The sequence below is a fragment of the Carassius carassius genome, chromosome 27 (genome assembly GCF_963082965.1).
Source record: "Carassius carassius chromosome 27, fCarCar2.1, whole genome shotgun sequence".
NCBI lineage: Eukaryota > Metazoa > Chordata > Actinopteri > Cypriniformes > Cyprinidae > Carassius > Carassius carassius.
The window spans coordinates 21504244-21525652 of record NC_081781.1 but is presented as its reverse complement, the minus strand read 5'-3'; the positions used below and the strand labels follow the sequence as shown (position 1 = coordinate 21525652).

General features: G+C 35.9%; 1 protein-coding gene across 1 annotated transcript; it reads right to left on the bottom strand.

The window, feature by feature from the left end:
- Positions 1 to 119: 119 nt before the first annotated feature.
- Positions 120 to 4117, bottom strand: tmem30ab (transmembrane protein 30Ab). The gene is made up of 7 exons (XM_059513129.1): positions 3660 to 4117; positions 3399 to 3518; positions 3006 to 3113; positions 2760 to 2847; positions 2526 to 2672; positions 2218 to 2424; positions 120 to 1076 (listed from the first exon to the last, which is right to left on the bottom strand). The coding sequence occupies exons 1-7, from the start codon at positions 3900 to 3902 to the stop codon at positions 883 to 885; spliced, it is 1107 nt and encodes a 368-aa protein (XP_059369112.1). The 5' UTR covers positions 3903 to 4117; the 3' UTR covers positions 120 to 882.
- Positions 4118 to 21409: the final 17292 nt, after the last annotated feature.

Here is a 21409-nt window from a genome sequence, read left to right as displayed (position 1 = left end):
CAATACAGTAAAATAACACTTTTAAACTGATTTAACATGCTAATTTTCTCTTTGGTATCACCTCCTGCTAATGAAGAGTGCAAAGGATACTTCAACACACAATCATGAGAAATTCTCAGTAAGTTCAGCAATTAGACATTTTATTCACCCAGCAACAAAACACACACTTCTAAAAAACCTGCCAAAAATGTATGGCTTGTCACATTATAAAGTGCATATTTGTTAGAGGCAGACATGCTGAAACACTTAAAAAAGACATGACAGTCAGAATGAGCCCAAGACAGTTTCGATTAAATAGACAAAGATTGAAACGTTTGGTCCTTGCGAGCCATGAATTTCACACAGCAAAGCTTCTTTAAAGAGAACAAGCATCTCCAGGAAACAAAACAGATCTGAACAATCCTTAAAAGTTTAATGGTAGTTGTTATTAATCTGGCACTACGAAGAAGTTTGGAAGTAAACAGAGCCACAGTATTTTCCTTTATGAACCTCGAGGAAAAGTGAAACTATAGTTTGTACATTAAACTGTTAAAAGTAGTCATATCATGTTGCCCTGTTTAAACATTTCTTTTGGCCAAAAGTAAAACCATTTCAATTAAATACAAATATACATTCATTTACTGTACTTTGTACAACTTGGTCTTTATCCTGGACGTATTTTGTAATATCACACGAACCTCAGACGGCCAAAACATGCTTGAAATGAACCATCACCAGAAAAAAAAAAGTAAAATGACAAAATAAAACTTTGAAGTGGACACAACATCTTGAGTAATAAATAAACCGAACATCAAGTGGTCAGATGCTCTTGCACCTTTAAAATGCCAATCGAAGCATGCTACTCAAACCCTGCGCCTGACAGATGGCATGCACTCGACAAGCTTAACTGGCAATATCAGAGCTGTTGTTGCGGTTTCCGTATTTGTGATGAATGAAGAGGAGCACCACGCCGAGGAAGAAGCAGATGGAGCCCACGGTCATGTAGGCGATGCCCAGGAAGGGGTTTTTCCCTCCCATCCAGGAGATGGTGCTGAGGATCATTCGCTTGCGCCCCTCGAAGCTGCGCACAGGGTAGTCTGAGGGGCAAGAGGTTGAGGATATAATAAATCACAGTGTGAATAAGGGTGCTTTCACACTAGCACTTTGGATGATGTGAACCCTGTCTTCTGGACCCGCTAACCATACCCGAGTCCGCTTAAAAAGGATGGTCTGGGGTACAGTTCATGTGAACACCAGTACGGTTCGCTGCTGATAAATCGTACCAAATCGCAAATGTGAACCGCTATTAATGACGTATTATTTAATAAAAATGTGTGTTTGTGTTCCACTCACTTTCCTGACGAGCATGATTGACGCACTGCAAACAGAGAGCTGTACATCTCATTTCTGTTCGCCCTTCAGCGTTCTTTAGAGCATTTGCAGTACATTCGTAAGACAGACGCAAGTGCCGTTATGTACCGAAGATTTGTAAACAAAACGAACCGCTCAAAAACATCAAAATATAAAAGTGTAGAGAGCAATGTTATGCATTTGCCGCCTTTTCCTGCATCGCTGTTTACTAAGCAATGGGGTAAACAGCTGCTGGCCTGATGACGCAAACGAACCGCAGTTCAGACCCAAATAAAATAATATGAACACGGTCCAGCAGGGAGCAATCGAACTCTGGTTCAGACCAGGCAAGAGAACGCACTCTTAATCAATCACCTTCAAAACATTATGTGGTCAGTAAGATTTTTTTTCATGTAAGAAGTTTCTTATTCTAATTAAAAATGTATTCATTTGATCAAAAATACAGTAATATTGTGAAAAGCTACAATGTAAAATAACTTTTTTCTATTTTAATAGATTTTAAAATGCAATTTTTTTTGTAATGGGAAAGCTGGATTTTCAGCAGACATTACAACAGCAGATCTGGTACTCAAAAAACATTTTATTATTATTATTTTTATTATTATTACCTTTACTGCCACTTTTGATCAATTTAATGTTAGTATTAAATTATTTTTTTTGAAAAATCATCCAGGCCCTGAATTTTTGAACAGTAGAATATACTAATCAAAGTCCACTATTATTTTTTTCCCCAATTTTTTTTTTTATTATTATTTTTTTTAGAATGAACCATTTTCTGTGTATCATCATAGATTGTTACAAAAAGCATCTTGCGTAGGATCTGAAATATTTTTCTTTATGTTCTAGAGGTATGCAATGCAAGGATACTGTAGGTGACTTCCAGGCTGTAGTTGCCTTTGGGAAGCGTGGGTGTCATGTTGTTGTTCTTCTCAATGATGCGGTAGAGCTTTCTGAAGGTGGGCAGAGCAGCTGTGCGCATCCACACGATGAAATCCTCGTTTATGAAGCCGTTGTTTTTCGTGTCAGAGTCCAGCTCATAAACAGGCTTGTGCCAGTTGACCGGCTTCGCTGTGTCTGGAAGATGAGGAGTGTTTTAGTAAGAGATATAGAAAAAAAAACTATGCTAATTCATTAGAGTACATATACTCCTCTATACATAAGTATATTTATTCTACCTTTAAAAACCGCAGTGAGATTAGGGTTGCTTCCACCAGGGTTCCTGAACTTCACATGTTTGTCTGTCCACCATGCAATCCCTTCTTTGGTCAATGAAATTTGTGTTTTTTTTCCATTGGGATTAATGTAAAACAAATCCAGTGTGTCTGAAGCAAAACGAGAATGAGACGAGCAATATTACAACTCTTGAGGAAACAGTCTTGCAATGCTAAGTATTTGGATCCAGGTCTCACCATTAAACATGCTGTTAGCAATGGCTCCACACGGGGCTATAGGCTTGTTCTCATTAGTGCGGTACGGCTCACATTCTTTGCTTGGCTCCTGAAATATAGCAATATGCTTTGAGCTTCAATTAATAGCATGCATCAAATCAAGAATGAAGTACTTGTGCTCAGGGAGCAGCAGACCTAGCGTAACTTCGATGGATGGATGGATGGATAGAACTACAGATAGATAGACCAAATGGATAGATAAGATACCTTAAGTGAGCGCTCGTCTCCATTAAGCTGGCTGTCATCTCTGGACTTCACATATCGCCGATGGTTTTGGTAGAAATTTGAGAGACCATAGTACATGAAGACATTACTCTGAGGACATAAAGTTTGAATCAGGAACTGGCACGGATACGAAAACCCATCATCATCTCCAATCAAATATCCTTTCTAAAAAATAAACTGGGCACATCGATTCTAAACGGTCTATAAATTGTACAAATAATTGTTTTGTTTGTTTGTTTTTTTGTCATATGTCAAGCTACAGGGTTAAGTCACGTGGGAGTGTGAGTAAACGACTGAATATTTACTTTTAGCTCAACTATCCTTCACCAGGAATGCAACATAATGGTCACGACAAACACACACACACACACTCACTTCGAAAGGCTGGTCTAGAGAGAAGAACAGGACACATTTGCACGGAGTCGTGCTGTTCCAGCTGAAGCTCTGAGAGCAGTTAAAACACGGACTGGACATGTCAGTCCCGGTGTAATCGATCTGTGAAGCAGAGAAACACGCGGTTACACAACACATGCGCGCAGACTCACACGACACGGAGAGTCCGAGCGAACAACAGACGTCTGTTCACTGTGGATTTGGTAGTAAAATGATTGTAAACACAGCGCAACAGGCTCAAACCTCCAACTCCTTGATGTTGTTGGATGTCACGTAGAGGCCTATTCCTATGGGGATGAAGATGAGGCCGATGATGAAGAAGGCGGGTAGCACGGTCCCCGCGGTCAGGATGGGCTGCCAGGCCGGGAGCCTCTGCTGTTTGAAGGCCGTGTTGTCGGGCTTTCTGGTCCGGGTGGCGGGTCCGAGCCCCGCGGGTCCGGAGTGATGACCGTCTTCCTCCTTCGCGCTGTAGCTGGACGCCATCATAGCTACTTCACAGCTCACAGCCCCAGAGATTTTATGAAAACACACTCTCTCTCGATTATAGACGGGGGATTAATAAAGAAGTATAGTATATGTCCAATGTAGTAGACTGTGTTCACAGCGGCCTTCTTTCTAGCTTCTATGGAAAGTTGCTTGTTTTGTTTAAGGCGGTGCTACAGGAACAGGAAGTGTCAGCCTCGGGAAGTGTCCGATTCGCGAATCATGTGCGAGTCGGTTCTATTGATTTAGTCGAACTGATTCGCGAATAGATTTTGAATCACTTTTACATACAAAACAAATACAAGAGTAAACACTGATACATACGTAGCATATTGCCAGGATAAGAAACGTACCAAACAAACTAACAAAATCCATATATCAATGAACACATTACAAAGAATATACACGTTACAAAAAATACAGTTTTCAGCTTTAAGATTGACAGAACTTAGTTGACATATACTTGTCTAAATCAACTTTGAACAATGAAAAGATATGTTTTTAATCAGTAAAAATTGCTTATGAATGTGAAAATTAGATAGCAGGAAACACACAATTATTATTTATTTTATTATTGTATTATGTAAAATGTCCCTGTAATGTATTTTGCGTATTCAAACAATTCAAAGAAAGAATCTTTTAAAGAAAAAGAAAAGTCACTTAAAAAATAAGATTGGATAAACATAAAAAAAAATCTGACCAACATTGTTCTGTAGGTGAACATTGCCAAAACAAATGAATTAAGTCTTTTTCAGATGAATGAAAACTGCAATTCACTTCAATGTCTGACTTACATTTTCTTGAAAAGCTTTAGTAAGGTACATTTATGAATCAACAAATGTTATTTCTATTACTTTATTTGGCTTATGAGGCAACGTCCATACATTCTCCCATGGATCACTATGCACAATATTATTCCAATATTAAGGAATTGTTGTCCTCTCTCTCTGAAAGCTGTTATAGGTGTCAGTGAGCACATTTAGTTTGTTTGGATCAGTGTTCACATGTTTAATCTGGGCTGCACCACAAGATGGAGCAAAACACCAAAGCACAGACTGAGGTTCTCTCAGAACAGGTGTGAGCCACTAAACTTGCAGTATTTTATCAAAGCTGTATTTAAGTCAAGCCTCTTTCCATTAAAACCTCCAAGTTCTTTATCATGCAGCTGTGGACCTTCAGACTTGCTCACCTTAAAAATCCCAGAATCTCTTCTCAAGGTCTAACATGCTTTTTTTTTAGTTTGTCAACCTACCATTTCTTTTTATCCAGTAACTTCCTTTTTGGATTCATGCAGTGCATTTCTGACTTTGTGATTTCTTTCTTTCTTGATCTTTGTCCTCCACTCTTTTTCAAAGCATCATTGCTCAGCTTTAAGTTCTGAGTTTTTGCGACTTTCCTCTGCTTACTTCATCCCCAAGGTCCCCCCTTTATATATATATATATATACATTTTTACTTTTGACTGATTGCTCAGTCCAAAAAGCTGGCTAACTTTATAAACACGTTTAGCTCTAGCCATTCCTGAACTGTCATCCTGGCATCTTTTTTTCTTAAATTTTCTTCTGCTTGCTCTTCCACTGGCTCTCTTTAGCAAACAGCATGTTTAGTCTTGCAGAATGAACAAAGATCTGACCCGGTGATCTTTCATGAGTCCCTGAAGATGAGGAATTGAAGATGAGTTATTCACATATTTATGTACATATTGGTCATATGTGTGTGTACAGTATATGGGCCTATATCATATTGATCGCCTTCACACAGTTAAGGGTTAAAAAGGATTTGGAGAGTGCTGAATAAGCTAGATGCTAAAATAATCTCATGTGGAAAATCCAGTTTGGTTCCCTGGTGGTGTATCTTTCAGTGAAGTATCTTATGGCTGTTGCGAGGCTTCTGCTGTTTGTTTAGCCCAAGCTGAAAATTCCATGTGAGTGTAAAATTCCATTATGGAAAAAAATCTTCTGTTGTTTTGAAAATCTTCTCTGATAAAAAGAGTATAAAGATCGAGTGACTCTAGACCGTTTAATCTGTATTAAACACAGCTCATTATTTCCATTTCGGGACGAAACATAGAATTGGCTTAGGCGACTGTCACTCTCTCGCAACCATGGCAACCACCCTTTTGCCACACATGACCTGCCCACTTGCGCGCGCACGTTTGATTTGAGGAATTCAACAGGCACGGATCCTAGGAATACCAAAACAATGGCAGAGAAACAGCAAGCAAAATTCACAGTACCAGCCTATGCAGTTAGTGAAGGCAAACCAGGCAAAAAAGGAAGACAGTAACAGTACAAGAAAAGGCAATGAACAAAAAGTCTTTGGATAAACAAAGAAATAAAACTTGAGTTAATATCGGCGTGGCTTTCCAGCGATGGCGAGAACTGAGGGAACTCAAGGGGCTGAAAAGTGACTCCTTGATGGCTTTATTTCTGCTGGACAGGTAAATCTTTCTTTTTGTATTTTGATCATACATATTTTTTTGTTTATTTTTTCATGAAGCATGTGTCATTAGCACACGTAGCTGCATAATATAGCTAACATAACATTACTTAGCGAGCCGTAGTAGAGGCTTTGGAAGGAGCCCAGAAGGGAGGGGGTGGAGTGAATGGAAATAATGAGCTGTCTTTAAAACAGTCGTGAGAGGTCTACAGACACTCGATTTTTATACTTTCTTTTTCAGAGTACTTACATTTTAATTATGTATTGATATATAAATAAAGTTTAAACAAATTTGGAAAAAAAGTTTTTTATACATTTTTTTACCTACCCTGCCTTTAATTAGATTTTAATAAACTTTGAATTATATTTGATTGAATTGTGAGAGTCACTCACTTACATTCTAGACACTATAAATGTCTTTATTATACACTCTTCCATTGGAATAATTATGATTATGATTTCTGAAGGATCATGTGACATTGAAAACCATATGATTGCATACACATTGAAAATAATGCTTATTTTGTGTTGATTCTTGTGCACAGCCAACAGAGATACATAAAAGTATCAGGATGTCAGAAAATACCCTTCCTTTCCACCAGGAAGTGCAAATCTACTTGTAAACTCTTGCTGTTCTTGTTCATTTCAATTTTCTTTTGAATTAAAACTCATCAAGTTCCAATCTTGTCAATGTCTTGCTGCCTCACTGGAACAGATCATATAATAACGGAGATTACTCTTTTTTTCATGGCTTCATTCATGGAAGGGCAAAGAAGCTGCTTGTTGCTCACCTGGTTTAAAGAAGGGAACTGAAGTCTGGAATTTGACTTTTCCAAACCAGTCTGAAATCCTATATGCCTCTGCAGCGCTGCAATGAAGCATGCTAAGCAATCCAGCATGGAAACACTGTCGTCTCCTCTTTTCCTCACAACTTTTCTGCTTTCTCAGCAGGAGATATTGAAATGCTAAACCACCATGATTAATCAACCGCTTGTAGCTGGAGACACCATAAGCTGCTTGGCCAAGAGAGACACAAACAGACAGCAAGGGGCCTGGATGCTGTCAGGGCCTGAAAGAAATATGCTAATAAAACAAGAACTGTTGGTGAGAAAGCGTTCAGTCAATGATTTCCACTGACTTGTAAAAGAGACACAGAAAAGCAAATCATCTAAATACTGGTGGTAGCATTATGTTTTATGTTTGTAATATTGCCTATTATGTACATAAATCAGAATGCACATGACTCCAACATTTGTTTGGCTGAATTTTAGATAATGACTTTAAAAAAGAGGCCCAAGGTCACAGCTGGAGAACAAACATCTTTAAGTGGTGAGAAGATAAGAGATAGCAATAAGAATCTGGAGGATAATGGCTCCATCTGTTGTGGAGTATTTGGGTGGACACCAGCAGATCTATCTAAGCCTCTTCAGAGGTCATTACATTAATTCCATGGCATTTTTGTGTATTTCAAGTACACTGCACTGTGCAATTCTTTGTACCAAGAATGTATTTGTTTTTGTTTTTTAATGTCTTTATACTTGTTTGGGAGTGTGTACTTTGTGTGTGCTAATGTATGCTACTTTGTTCATGCATATTTTTTTGTGGCTATGCTTATTTATAAAAACCAGCATGCATTTTGCATATCTTTCCAGTGTTAAAATATATTAGTCAAAATAAGGACAGTTTTCTTGTTTTTGCAGTACCGTGTCATTTATTTACAGTATTTCATTCATTTATTTATTCATGCTGAAATCTGGTAATTTAAAATCTTACCTGGAATAAAAAAAAACTGAGGAAATTAAGAGGTTAAAACAACTTGTTTAACCATCATTGGGACAAAAGCTGGTGGCATCAGAGCTGAAACTAAAGAAAGTGATTTGTTCTGACCTTACGAGTGAAAGACACAAAGGTCAAATCTGATGGCAGGCAATGACAAGCCTCTGAGAATATATGTACCACACAAACTGTCATATGAACGACCACGACTAATCTTAGGTGCACGGGTGTCAGTATGCCTCCCCTGAGATCCATCTGGCCGCGTTGCTCCGTGAGGTCACTCCGGGGGGCGTCTGCACCCACTCTTTTCAAGCAGATGGCCTCACAGCATAAAAGGTTCTCATGTCTTAGGATTCACTGGAAAAATGTTGAGTCAGTAAGGATGTGGCCTGCCTTCAAAAATATCCCAGTGTCTTCCAGTGTCCTTGCCACCCTGATCAGCCATCCACATGATGACGGACTTCCATGATGTGCCATCTTTCATTAACCTCCCTGTGAGTGATGGATTAACCCTGAGGGCAGAGACAGAGTCATAGATTATTGAGAACCAGTTTGCCTTCGCTCAGCCTTTGGTTTGTAGCAGATGAGACTGTGCTGCTTTAACTGCTGTATCACTCTTAGACCACTATATAAAAAACAGTAGTTTTTCATTTGTGTTTAAATATACGAATAAAATAGCAAAAATAACTAGATTCACTAAAGCTGACAAAAAGGGACAAGGTAATATTACTAAGACTTCCATAAGCAGAAATATTTATGGAGAAGTGCAGATGTGTCAAGTCTTTGTGATTATTTGTAGTGCCTACTGACATTATCTTTTATTTTAAATGGAGATTATAATAAATGGCAGATTTTAGCAGGTAAAGAATTGAAGAACTGCTGGAGGAGAATATTTCTACAATCCATCAGTCAAACTTCTGTATTGATTTCTTACTGTTATGTCAAATATATCATGTATTTCATTTCTGATCATGAACAGGTTACCTTCATTCATAAAAATGTGTGAATCACTAAAGCTATAGATAGGTTGCAATCCAGTATACCTCAGATGACAGAAAAGAACTTTAATGAATACTTCAAAAGACAATGGACATGCTTCATTGCGACAAATGGCAGGCCAGATATTAATGTGTCAACAAATCATACTTCACAATTATCATGTGGCATAATGTTTTGCCCTTCAGAGAACATTCTAAATTATTTAGATCCTGATATACACTACCAGTCAAAAGTTTGGAATATTATTTAATTCCAAAGATTTAATTGGTGTTTTTAAATGAAGTCTCTTTTGAGAACCTGTTTTAAAGCCGCTTTTATTTGATGAAAAATACAGTAAAAAATAAATAAAAATAAAATAAATAATGTCAACATCATTACTCCAGTGTCATATAATCCTTCAGAAATCATTCTAACATGCTGATTTAAGAAACATTTCATAATATTATCAATGTTAAAAACATCTGATTACTATATTGTGGAAACCGTGATACACTGCCATTCGAAAGTTTGGGTAAGAAATTCAGTTTGTAAACATAAATAGAAAACAAGATATGGGGGTGAGTAAATAATGACGTAATTTAAATTTTTTGGGTATTTAATATTCTGATGCCTGGCTGTAGAGCTCAAAGAAGAACCCACCACCCAGAGGACAGATGAAGAAGATGCCAAGAGCGTATCTCTTTCTGGGGCAGACAGGAGAAAGTCTCTTCCCTGAGAAGGACATGAACTCACACTCAGGATCTTGGCACAGTTGTAATGAGATGTTTGACCATAATGCACACCCCATTTGCAGAAAAACAGCAAAGACATAACAAAGACATACCAGTCATCATTTCTACAATTGAAAGTCTGAAAATTCAGCTGCTGTGGTTGGACATGAATTCAGGATGCTGGTGCCATGTAACCTAAACAATAGTGTGCATTTAGGATGTAACCTAAATAGTCAAAATTAAAATTGATTTGACTTTGATCAATGAAGCAAGTGTAAGTTTGGAGCAATGGGTGCTGGGAGTGGATCAGTCCTCCGCTCACTCCAGTCTGGTTCTGTGCTGCTATGGACTGCCTATGTTTCACTATTTAATCAGTTTCCAAAGGATTAAATCAAATCCCACACTACATTTATGCCAAAAGTCTGTCAAAACACTGTGAAACTGAACAGAGCGAGCAATTTCATTTCGGTATTGTTCTAAATGTTGAACCATGAGCTGGCTTTCACACATGGCTTCTGCATGCTGGCTGGTTTTTTGTAAATAACAGTGAAATATTGTTACACTGTAAATATATAACAAATGTAGTACCATGTAAATATATACAGTACAGACCAAAAATTTGGACACACCTTCTCATTTAAAGAGTTTTCTTTATTTTCATGACTATGAAAATTGTAGATTCACACTGAAGGCATCAAAACTATGAATTAACACATGTGGAATTATATATGGAATTATATACATAACAAAAAAGTGTGAAACAACTGAAAATATGTCATATTCTAGGTTCTTCAAAGTAGCCACCTTTTGCTTTGATTACTGCTTTGCACACTCTTGGCATTCTCTTGATGAGCTTCAAGAGGTAGTCACCTGAAATGGTCTTCCAACAGTCATGAAGGAGTTCCCCGAGAGATGCTTAGCACTTGTTGGCCCTTTTGCCTTCTGTCTGTGGTCCAGCTCACCCCTAAACCATCTCGATTGGGTTCAGGTCCGGTGACTGTGGAGGCCAGGTCATCTGGCGCAGCACCCCATCACTCTCCTTCTTGGTCAAATAGCCCTTGATGCCTTCAGTGTGACTCAACAATTTTCATAGTCATGAAAATAAAGAAAACTCTTTGAATGAGAAGGTGTGTCCAAACTTTTGGTCTGTACTGTATATATATATATATATATATATATATATATATATATATATATATATATATATATATATATATATATATAGACCATGTGCATAATTATTAGGCATAAAAATATTTTGATAATATTTTTTTTTTCAAGAACATTTTACCAATTTCAAATCACATCAATCTTAATAACTACTATTAATTTTGTATTTAATCATTTATAAGTGGTATATAATTGTCCATGAAGACTGGAAGTGAAAAACGCCTTATATTCAGGTGTTAAAAATTATTAGGCATGTTTTCAAAAACAGAGGTTTTACTCAGACTGAAAAGTCAAAAAATGATTAAATCCCCATGAGAAATATTCAAAAAGTTATGCAATAAAGAAATTTCAAAGATTAGACATGACCACTGGACAACAAAATGCTTACTAGGACAGTATATATATATATATATATATATACATTAACTGCTTAACCTACGCACAAGAAGAATGAACATAATGCAGAGTTTAGCCACTCTTTAGGCAGTAATTTTATCATTTATCTTTAATGTTATTGAGCGTTATCTTGCCTGAGGGAAGCCCACTGAAACACATCTAGAAAACAAATTTGAAACAAAACATGAAATTACTCAGTATAAATAAAAAATATTATGCTTGAAAGCAGTTGCTTCCATCTGTAATTACTGTAAGTCTGCTTGAGTTTAGAGACTAAGTCCTGTTTAAACCGTCTCACATGGTCAATGGAAGAATTATGAATTACATTTAAGATGGTGCTCGGTAAGATTTTTAATGTTTTTGAAAGAAGTATCTTATGCTCACTAAGGCTGCATTTATTTTATGAAAAATACAGTAAAATCAGTAATATTGTGAATAATTATTACAATTTATAATAACTGTTTTCTATTTGAATATAATAGAATAAATAAAAAGTTCAAAAGAACAGCTTTTATCAAAATTTTTGCAACAATGTAAAAGTTTTTTTTCTTACATTTTTTAATCAATTTAAAGCATTCTTTCTGAATTGAAATGATTACAAAACATTATGTATATAAAAAACAAAAAGTTTAGTTTGGACAGGCTATAGAGTGAAGCGAGAAGTTTCTCACAGACTCTCAAGCTTGTGCCTCAGTCCCAGCATTGATAACTACTTGAGATCGTTAGGAGGATAACCTTAATACCGCTAATGCTTTCAAAGCAGTAGGAAAAATAAGACTGCTGTGTCATAAAATCAATGTCTCTTTATGAAGAATTCATTGCTCTAGTGTCGTTCTCCCGAAAGCTATAGAAGTTCTTGATTAGCGTCGAATCAATACCGTGTTGGAGACAGTGTGTGAATAAGCGAAGAGAGATGGCGGTGGGAGCCCCAGAGTGAATGAACCCTCTCTATCCGTGCGGATATGTGTCAGTTCTGTGGAGTCTGGGTTAATTGGTCTGAGAGAGATCGATAACATCGGCTAATTTGCCTCCAGATCTCAGCAGCTCAGTGACATGGAAGGGAGTGCTGGATGGCTGAGATCACAAGCTTTTGATGAACCATCAGCACACTACAGCAATTACGTGTCCTCTAGTCCTAATGATGTGTATTTTCCATGTCTGCTGCTTCTTCTCAGTTCAAAGCTTAATCACAGTCACTCAAAACCAGCCTGACACCAGAGGTCACTGAACAGGTTGAGACACTGGATGGTTTTCTGTTGGTCTTGTAACCACTTCGATTTTTAGATCCAGTGCGATCGCTGTTGTGCGGCTTTGTTACTTCTGGCTTCTTCTATACCTTGGGAAAGGAATACAGCTCGACCCAATTAATAACTTAATGAGGGAATCTCAAGAGCAAAGTCTCCATCTGTAAGCCTGGGGCGATGGGAACCAAAAATGAACATTCTGTCTTCAGTAACACAACCTCACGTCAATTCCAAACCCATACATTCTTTATGACACTCTTAGAGCACCATAGTTTTCATCAAAATTACTTTTGTGTTTGATAGAATGTTATTTTTGGGTGATCAGTCTCATTAAAGTCAACATATAAAATGTCATGTGCAAGCCATTTTACTTCCATAATCTGACATGTGTTCAGGTGAAGATAATCAATAAGGATTAATAGGTCTTTCTTTCTTTTTTTTTTGATCCATCTTTAATCGTGAAAAGTGGGTGTTACATACCAAATGTAGTAGATATGTGGCCTTTCAAACTTCCTTCTTTTCCATAGATCACAAAAGGAGAGATTTAGCTGAATGTTCACACTGCTCTTTTCAGTACAGTGAAAGTGAATGGTGACCAGAAGCTGTCAAAAAGCACCCTAACTCTATAAAGCCCTCTGTATCCTATTTAATGTGCAAAACCTGTTTTATACTATATATTTCATGCCTTCTGATGTCCGATTGATGGCTCATACAGTTTTAACAAGTAAAATGTCTCGCTTCAGGTCGTGGTTCACATGTCTTTTACCGTGAAATCTTTACTAGAGTATAGAGTAAAAGAGTAACTTTCATATTGTTAGTAATATTTCAAGATTTCACTTGCAGGACTGTTTTAATTTAGGCTTACTTGATAATCCATGCATGATTTTTTTAATGAAAAAGACATAAGTATCCAACATGATATATCAGGCTTTTATATAAATATAATTTAATATTCATCACAAAGACATTATTGGGAGATATAGAGTGACAACTGCTATTTATATGCATTTTATGTAGCTACCATAACTAGTCTGCTATACTGTTCATCTGCTATATTAAGATATCATTAATTTAAATTACAGAATCTTATCATAATTTCATCTTTTGTCATTTTAAATAGGAGCAACTACATCAAATTGAATATTTTGCTCATTTTAGCCCGCTGAATAAAATTTAGGTGTTTTATCTCTGCTCAAATATTAACTCCTTTGGCTATATCATTCTTTATGGTCCATAAAAATCTTATGTTTCTAAAAATCAAATTAGGGCTGTGCACTAATAGTCGAATGTTCGATCAGTAATTATTCTTGAAAAAATAAAATCACTATTCGATTTTTGAAAAATGTCCATCCATAAATCAAATATAATAGGCTACTCAAGAAAAAACACACATGCAAACCTTGTTGTTGTTGTCAAAGGTTTAATAAACTCATTTGAAAGCTAAGTCATAATTGCTGGTAAGAAACTCTAGATTCATTTTGTGATGTTCGGTTTGAAACATGCTGAAACACTGATCTTTGTTATAAGCAAAGCATAGATATCATGGAGGGAAAGCAAGTCCATGGTTCATTACTCAACTTTCATGGTTTACTTTATGCAATAAAAACATTAAATGAGTAAAATACTACAGTGAGTACAGAATTTTCATTTTTTTATTGCAATGAACAGAATTCAAATCAAAAATGTCTGTTTGTATTATCATTGTTAAATTACTCATGCAGACTGTTAACAATCCATCAGATAACTGAAGCAGAAGACAACGGCTCACATGACTGATGGCTCTAATGGGTAGATGAATATCAAACTCTTGTCTCACTCGTGACCTTCTCCATTGCAGACCCAGTTGCCATGGCAGCCAAGTGTGATGCTTTTGACAGGGCAGATGGGTGCAAAGGTATGTGTTCATCACACACTCGTATACACATATGAACACTTTCATCTACAGCTGAACGGAGTGTTAACTTAGCATCTGGATCGTAAAAGAATGATTTTGTTGGTGAATGAAGAATCTCTGTTCATACTTTAAACTTCTCAAACAGTTTCCATATGAACACCAATAGCAGACAGTCTACACGCTGGCCTCTGTCAGCCCATACTAATATAATTTGCAAGGAAGGTTTGAGATAATGTTAAACTAATAACAGTAAAGCTTGTTGAAGTGAAAATTGTTGAAGTGTGGATAACTATATTGCTAATGTATTTTCAGCTGTTTTGCTAATATACCATTCTGCTAACTGGAGAAAACTTCCAATAACCTTCCCATTCATCTCATTTTTTTTTTTTTTATGAAAAATATTATTTCTCATAATTGCAACTTTTTTTCTTATTTTTTTTATATTGTAATTATGACTTAATATTTTTTCTCATATTTATTTATTTTCTTATGTATGGGACTTTCTTGTTGTTCTGACTTTATATTAAAAAAATGCTACTTTATTTCTCTTCATTACTTATTTCTCAAAACTGTGACTTTGTATTTCCCAATTTCAACTTTTCGTATATGTGACTTTATTTCTCGCAATTGCAACTTTATATCTAGCAGTTGCATATTTTGTCAATTTCAGTTTTTTTTTTTACTATTCTCACAATTGCCATTTCAGATCTGGCAATTAAGATATTGTTTCTTCTGATTGCAACTTTATTTCAAATTATTGCATTAATATTACTTGTAATTATGATTTTATATATCAGAATTCTTACTTTATCCTAATTGTAACTGATGTATCACAATTGTGACTTTGTATTTTCTAATTACATCTCATAATTATGACTATATCACACAATTGTGACTATTTCGTAGTGTTTTCTTTAATTGTAGTTTTATATTTCTCAATTTAATCTTTTTCAAAAATTGCAACTATTTCTTGTAACTATAACCATTTCAAAATTTTTGCTTCATTTCTCATTAATTGTAACTATTTCTCACAATTGTGACTTTATATTTCCCAACTGCAACTTCTTGTAATTGTGACTTTATTTCTTGCAATTTTAAATATATTTCATACAATTAAATTTTATCTTGTAATTAAAAATTTACATTTGTCAATTTTTTGTTATTGCAACATTCTCACAATTGCGATTTCCAATCTTTCATCTGAGACTTTGTTTCTTTGAACTGCAACTGTATTTTTAACTATTGCAAATATATTTTTTATGTTTGTAATTATTTCTTGTAATTATGACTTTATAGATAAAAATGTTTCTTTATTTTTCCTAATTGTAGTTATTTTCTCACAATTGTGACTTTATATTTCTTTGTTCATTATTACATCTCATAATTATGACTTTATTTCTCATAATTGTGACTACTTGTTAGTGTCACATCTTTTCTTCTTCTTGTAATTGTGGTTTTATATTTCTTAATTTTGTTTTTTTTTATAAATGAGATATTTCTCATAATTGCGATTTCAGATCTCACAACGGTGACTTTATTTCTCGAAATTGCCAGTTTGTCACAATTGCAAATTTATCTAAAAATTGCAAATTTTTTGCAGTTGTGACTTTATATTTCATAATTGCAACTTCTCGTAATTGTGAATTCAAACTCATGAATTCGAAAATAGCTTTATTTTTTACATCAAATTGAATCTTACACACTGTAAAAAATCCAACTCACAAAAAGTTAGACTAATGATTATATTTTAGTTAACTGGACAATTAAATGCAAAAATGTTGGCATAACTAGTTAAAAGACGTTGGTTCAACAATCGTTGGACCAACCTAGAATTGATTGTAAATTCAATTTGTAAATTCAAGTTAACAAGCATACAAGTTGGGTTGGAGGTTGGAGCATGCGCACTGTAACGACCATGAAATTGGCGCATGTGCAATGAAGTGCGCCAACACCGAACAGACAAACGAGCCTCACCCTAACTGTGGTGGATACGGTGAATAAGCTAAAGCCCCAAAAAGTCAGCGTACGTAGTAGCGTCCTTTAACTTGCACTTATATTGCTCGTTTTGTAACATGTTTTGTGTTAACAATTTAAAATGTTAAACATAGAACGTTTAAAGTATTTAGGACCGGTTGAATGAGATAGCACTTTGAATGGTTTAATTACTTTTTTTTAAGAATGAGTATGGCTAAAGTTACCAATGTGTTGCTGCTGGTTTGAAATAAAACCTGGACCAAAATATCAAGCATGTAGTAGTTTTTTTAACCTTGTGATGCTGTTTAAAAACACATTTTTAGTCTACTGAACGTACTTTATTAAGTCAAGTGAAAATAACATTAAAAGTTGAAATTACATAAAAGTTTTTTTAACTATAAAAACTCAATCAGTTGAACAAAAGATCTTAAGTTGGGAGACATGTGACCTTACTCAGTGAACTGACTTAAGTGAAATAATTCGTTTAAAAGTTGAGTATACTCAAAAAAGCTGTGCAGCAGTGTTTTCTTTTTTTACAGTGCAGTTATCTGTTTATGTTTACTGTAATAACTGCCAACGTTAACCAAAAAGTCCTTAATTCTCTGAACCACACCATCTCTACAAAACCCCACCCTTCAAAGACACGTCCGCCAATCTGATGTGAGCAAGCATAAATTCACGAAATGATTGTCAGGCATAGATCCATTCTAATAGCAGTAGTGATTTCTCAGGATGCTTATGTCAATAAGATCTGTCAGGCAGTGAGGACATTTTATGTGTGGTTGCATGAATCCCTCACAGCACCGTTAACGTGGGTTTACTAAAGTATAATGTGTCTTATATTGAAGAACATAAGGATTGTGACCATCTCCGTCCTTCACGCTCTGTGTCTGCATGCATTTAGATGTCCAGAGCGCCCGTCGCTGTCCATAATAAAGCAGCTCAAAACCCTGGACATCCATCTATCCATTTAAAGCAGCATAGTTTCTCCCAGAGACCTTGGCGTCGGTTATGGTGGCCGATCCATCAACGTCCCAAGTGAGTGATGATGTCATCACCACAAGCCATCTGACTGATATATATGTTGTCAGCTCTCTCAGGAATGAAGGAGAAACGCCTCCAACAACCTTCCCATTAGCTGTACTGATATGGCATCTTCAGTCCACCAAATAACTGCACCCCGATCAGCAGCTCCCACAGCGGTGCCTCTCGATGGCCCATTTCACCAATTACTGTTTTCACTGAACCAATTGAGCCCCAATTGTCTGCTTTCTGAGAGATGATAATTTGGAGCGAACTGAGGCCGACTGTGTCTCCGGCAGTTTAATTGCCATAATTATAGAATTACAACCGCAAATGAGCTGCCCTGTCGCCATGGCACTGAGTGAATGGAGATCTCACTTGGGCTCTTCTGTAGAGCATAAAGAAGGATAGAGATGAGCCTCACAGTACGCTGCAGTAGATAGAAAACAGCTGAAAAGAGCTAATTAACCAACCGATGGAAGCCCATCCTCTATGTTCTATCTGGCATCTTCTTCCTCTCTTTCTTAGTCACTTCTTGCTCTTGTTTTGTGTAGATTAATTTCCAGCATTTACTGGAAACTCTGCTCGTTTTGATTTGTCAGATTTATGGAAAGGCTTTCATTGTGCTTTGATGGAGTCTCTCGTGATGTCTTATTACTGATGACCTGAAATGAATCATTATTTGTACAAAAAGGCAAACAATGTGCTTCTTTGAAGAGCCAGGACATTTGAAGGAGAGAGAGAGGGGGGAATTTTTTTACATTTTGTTTTTATCCGTGTTGTGACCAAGAACATAGATTATAATATTTATTTTTAAATGATACACAGAATATAGTTCATATTACTATTTGTACATAATAATTACTATGATAAAAATCATATTGATTAAAATTAAATAATATTCATATTTTACTAGATACTGGTTTCATATTTTATTAGATTATACTCATCAAATATTTATATTTGAAAAAAATGATAGTATTATATTTTTGTATTTTCCCAAAATGTTTCTAATATGTGCATTGTATCTGCATTATAATCAGCACACATTCTGATGCATTTTATATAAATAGTGACATTTTGTATGGAGTGCATTATGTGCAATTAATGCATTTTACATAATTGCTCTAAGCTGTATATAATTGTAATTATCTTTTCAGATTGACTCAAATTTACTTGGTGGATTATATACATTTTTTTTTAAATCCAGTAAAACACTCAAGATGGGACCAGAGTAATGTCTAGAGACCCACCCTGACCTCACGGCAATTCATAAATATTTTACAAATTTGTATGACCTCACTGCGGGTTTTATACAAAAAATTGTACATATTTTACGAGTTGGCAAATTCATATGAACTCGTACGATTAACCACCCCTAACACCGTCTCTTAACCCACCCCTCAGAGAAATCATACAAATTCATATGAATGAGGTTGGACAAATTCACATGAATTAGTCACCTTATAAAATACGTATGCATTAGTCATAAGATAGCATTGAGTCCAGAAAATCAAAAAGTCTTGTGCCAATAATCAACAACAACCATCAATGACAAACTAGCACAAGCACAGCAATCATCCAGTGCACCACATCATGGCAGTGAGTTTGTAAGGAGAGTAACATGTGCAACAATTATTGTATATCATTTCATAATTTATATATTTATAAAATTATAATATTATTACTCTTTAATGTACCATTTACAACATAATACACTTTGGATATACATTTTGAGTTAATAGTGCCCATCTCTTTTTTGTATTGAGATATAATAACAGGAACATTAATGTGCAACAAATGTTCTGCCACTATTCAATCCAGTGTGAGTCAGGGACAGATCGCTCTCTCAGTCAGGATGCACAGGTCCTCAGATCACCAGACCATGTGCTCTATGACTGTCCTTTGCTCAGTTTGATCTTGGCAGGGCAGTGACTCTAACAAAACACAAAATAAGAGCGAAACGGTTGATGGCAACTGGACCGGAACTTCATAAAGCTACAAATATCAATGAAATGCTCTTGAACTTTGAATGGCTGTCTAATTCAAAACATTCAAAATTCAAAGACTCTTCGTCACATTCATTACCAGCATTACTTCATACACGAAACAAGATGAACGACCACGTTGTTTTGACCTTATGTTTCCTTGTGAAGCCAAGCCAAGCAGTGCAAATGAATTTCACTCACAGTGGATCTCCTGTGAAAATTATTATTATTTTTTTTTTTGGCATTTGAATAATGTATAATTTTCTATGCTGAAATAGCTATGTTTGCGTTTTACCCCCTCCACTCCACCGTTCTCCTCCTTCCCTCAAAATAGAATGCAGAAGAGGGTTGTTGCTATGGTAATACATCCACTGGCTTTTGCGAGACATTTATAGCCACGCAATCCACGGGGGATTTAGCTCCCTGTAACTTTCTGTAATTTCCAATCTAATTATATCCCGCTGCTGTGGCTGGGCTGAAACAGTGCATGGGTGATCTGGGATTGAGCTTTTGGCTCGCTTCTCCCCATATGGTGACAGTGCAGTGTGCCCTTACCCATGAAAGCAAAGGCTTTAGCATGAAATATCATTTGCCTGCATGAATATAAGATGATATCACGTTAAAGGCCCCTTTGCAAGTGTCTCGTTGAGGTGTGTAAGACTGTGGTTTTTGTTGGCACGCTGTGCTGATGACAGATCATTCACATAGTACAGAAAAGTCTTGAATGGTGTTCTGTTTTAACCCTTTCAGGCTCAGGCACTGTCTATGGAATGGAAAAATTTTGAAGCTCAGTATCTCAGACCGGCTAAAATTATAATTTCAAGGCAGCGGAATATATCAACCGATATATTTAAGCTTTTGTCATTTTAGTAATTGAAGTATTTTAGTTGCCAAGAAAATAAAATGTATAGTTTTATTATAATAGTTTTCTTTAAACTTTTGACATTTTTCTATGAATAAATATATATTAAGCATTTTCAATTATTTTAAGCATTTAGGTTATTTTAACTTGTTTTAGATTTAATTAACAATAAAACATTGCTGAAACTTCAGTATCTTCCGTGCATGGAAATATTATTCAATCTAGTGTGGTATGCAACATATCAGAATGTACTCAAATGTGTCTTTATCAAGTAAGTGCATAAGTTCATTTAAACTTATGATTTTATTGGACTTTATTGGACACCTTGTAAAATATCCACTATTATTGCCAAGTGATTTAATTTTTGCAGTATGCATGGTTTACTCTGTTTAAAAGTTATTTTTCCTTAAATAATTGTAATATTATATAGTTGTAGCATTTCGTTCCAATTCTCATTGCCTTCAGCAACACTTGTATGTAGAATGTGTGCAGAAATCAACCGAGTTCAGCTAGTAAGATGTTTCTAGGGGAAACAACTTGAGTGAAAACTACAGCCACATCATCACCTTCTGTGCCCTACTTTTCCTTGTCTGAACAACAATAAAAACGCTCACAAACTGGAGAAACATTAAACTCTAAAGGAGAATCAGTGATGTGAAAATACAGTGACAACTGTTAAATTGGCACACTTGGTTGTCTGAGCCGAAATTCAAATCAGCAAATTAACAAAAGTGTCATTCAACTCAGACTACATGAATAAATCATCATGTAAAGAATGTCTCGGGGTTGAATGAAAAGCTCTCAGACACATCCATTAAAGCCAAGCTGACCTTATTTCAGCTTGTAAGTCTCGTTCTCGTTCTCGTAGAGCTCAGGCGGGCACCGTAGGGTGGAGGCCTGCTGACCACAACATCCTGTCATCTCCACTGTCATTTTCTGCTTCTACAGCCACAGATATTCATTTAATATGACTCCTCCATGAGCAGCTGTGTCTCTACAAACTCATTACCACTCCCAGCCACCAATGATCAGAAGA

Coding starts and splice junctions, on each gene's coding strand:
- tmem30ab (XM_059513129.1), bottom strand. CDS start 3,902: ATGATGGCGTCCAGCTACAGCGCGAAGGAGGAAGACGGTCATCACTCC. Junction 3,519..3,659: donor ACAACATCAAGGAGTTGGAG/GTTTGAGCCTGT, acceptor TCTGCTTCACAG/ATCGATTACACCGGGACTGA. Junction 1,077..2,217: donor CAGCCTGGAAGTCACCTACA/GTATCCTTGCAT, acceptor CTTGCCCCTCAG/ACTACCCTGTGCGCAGCTTC.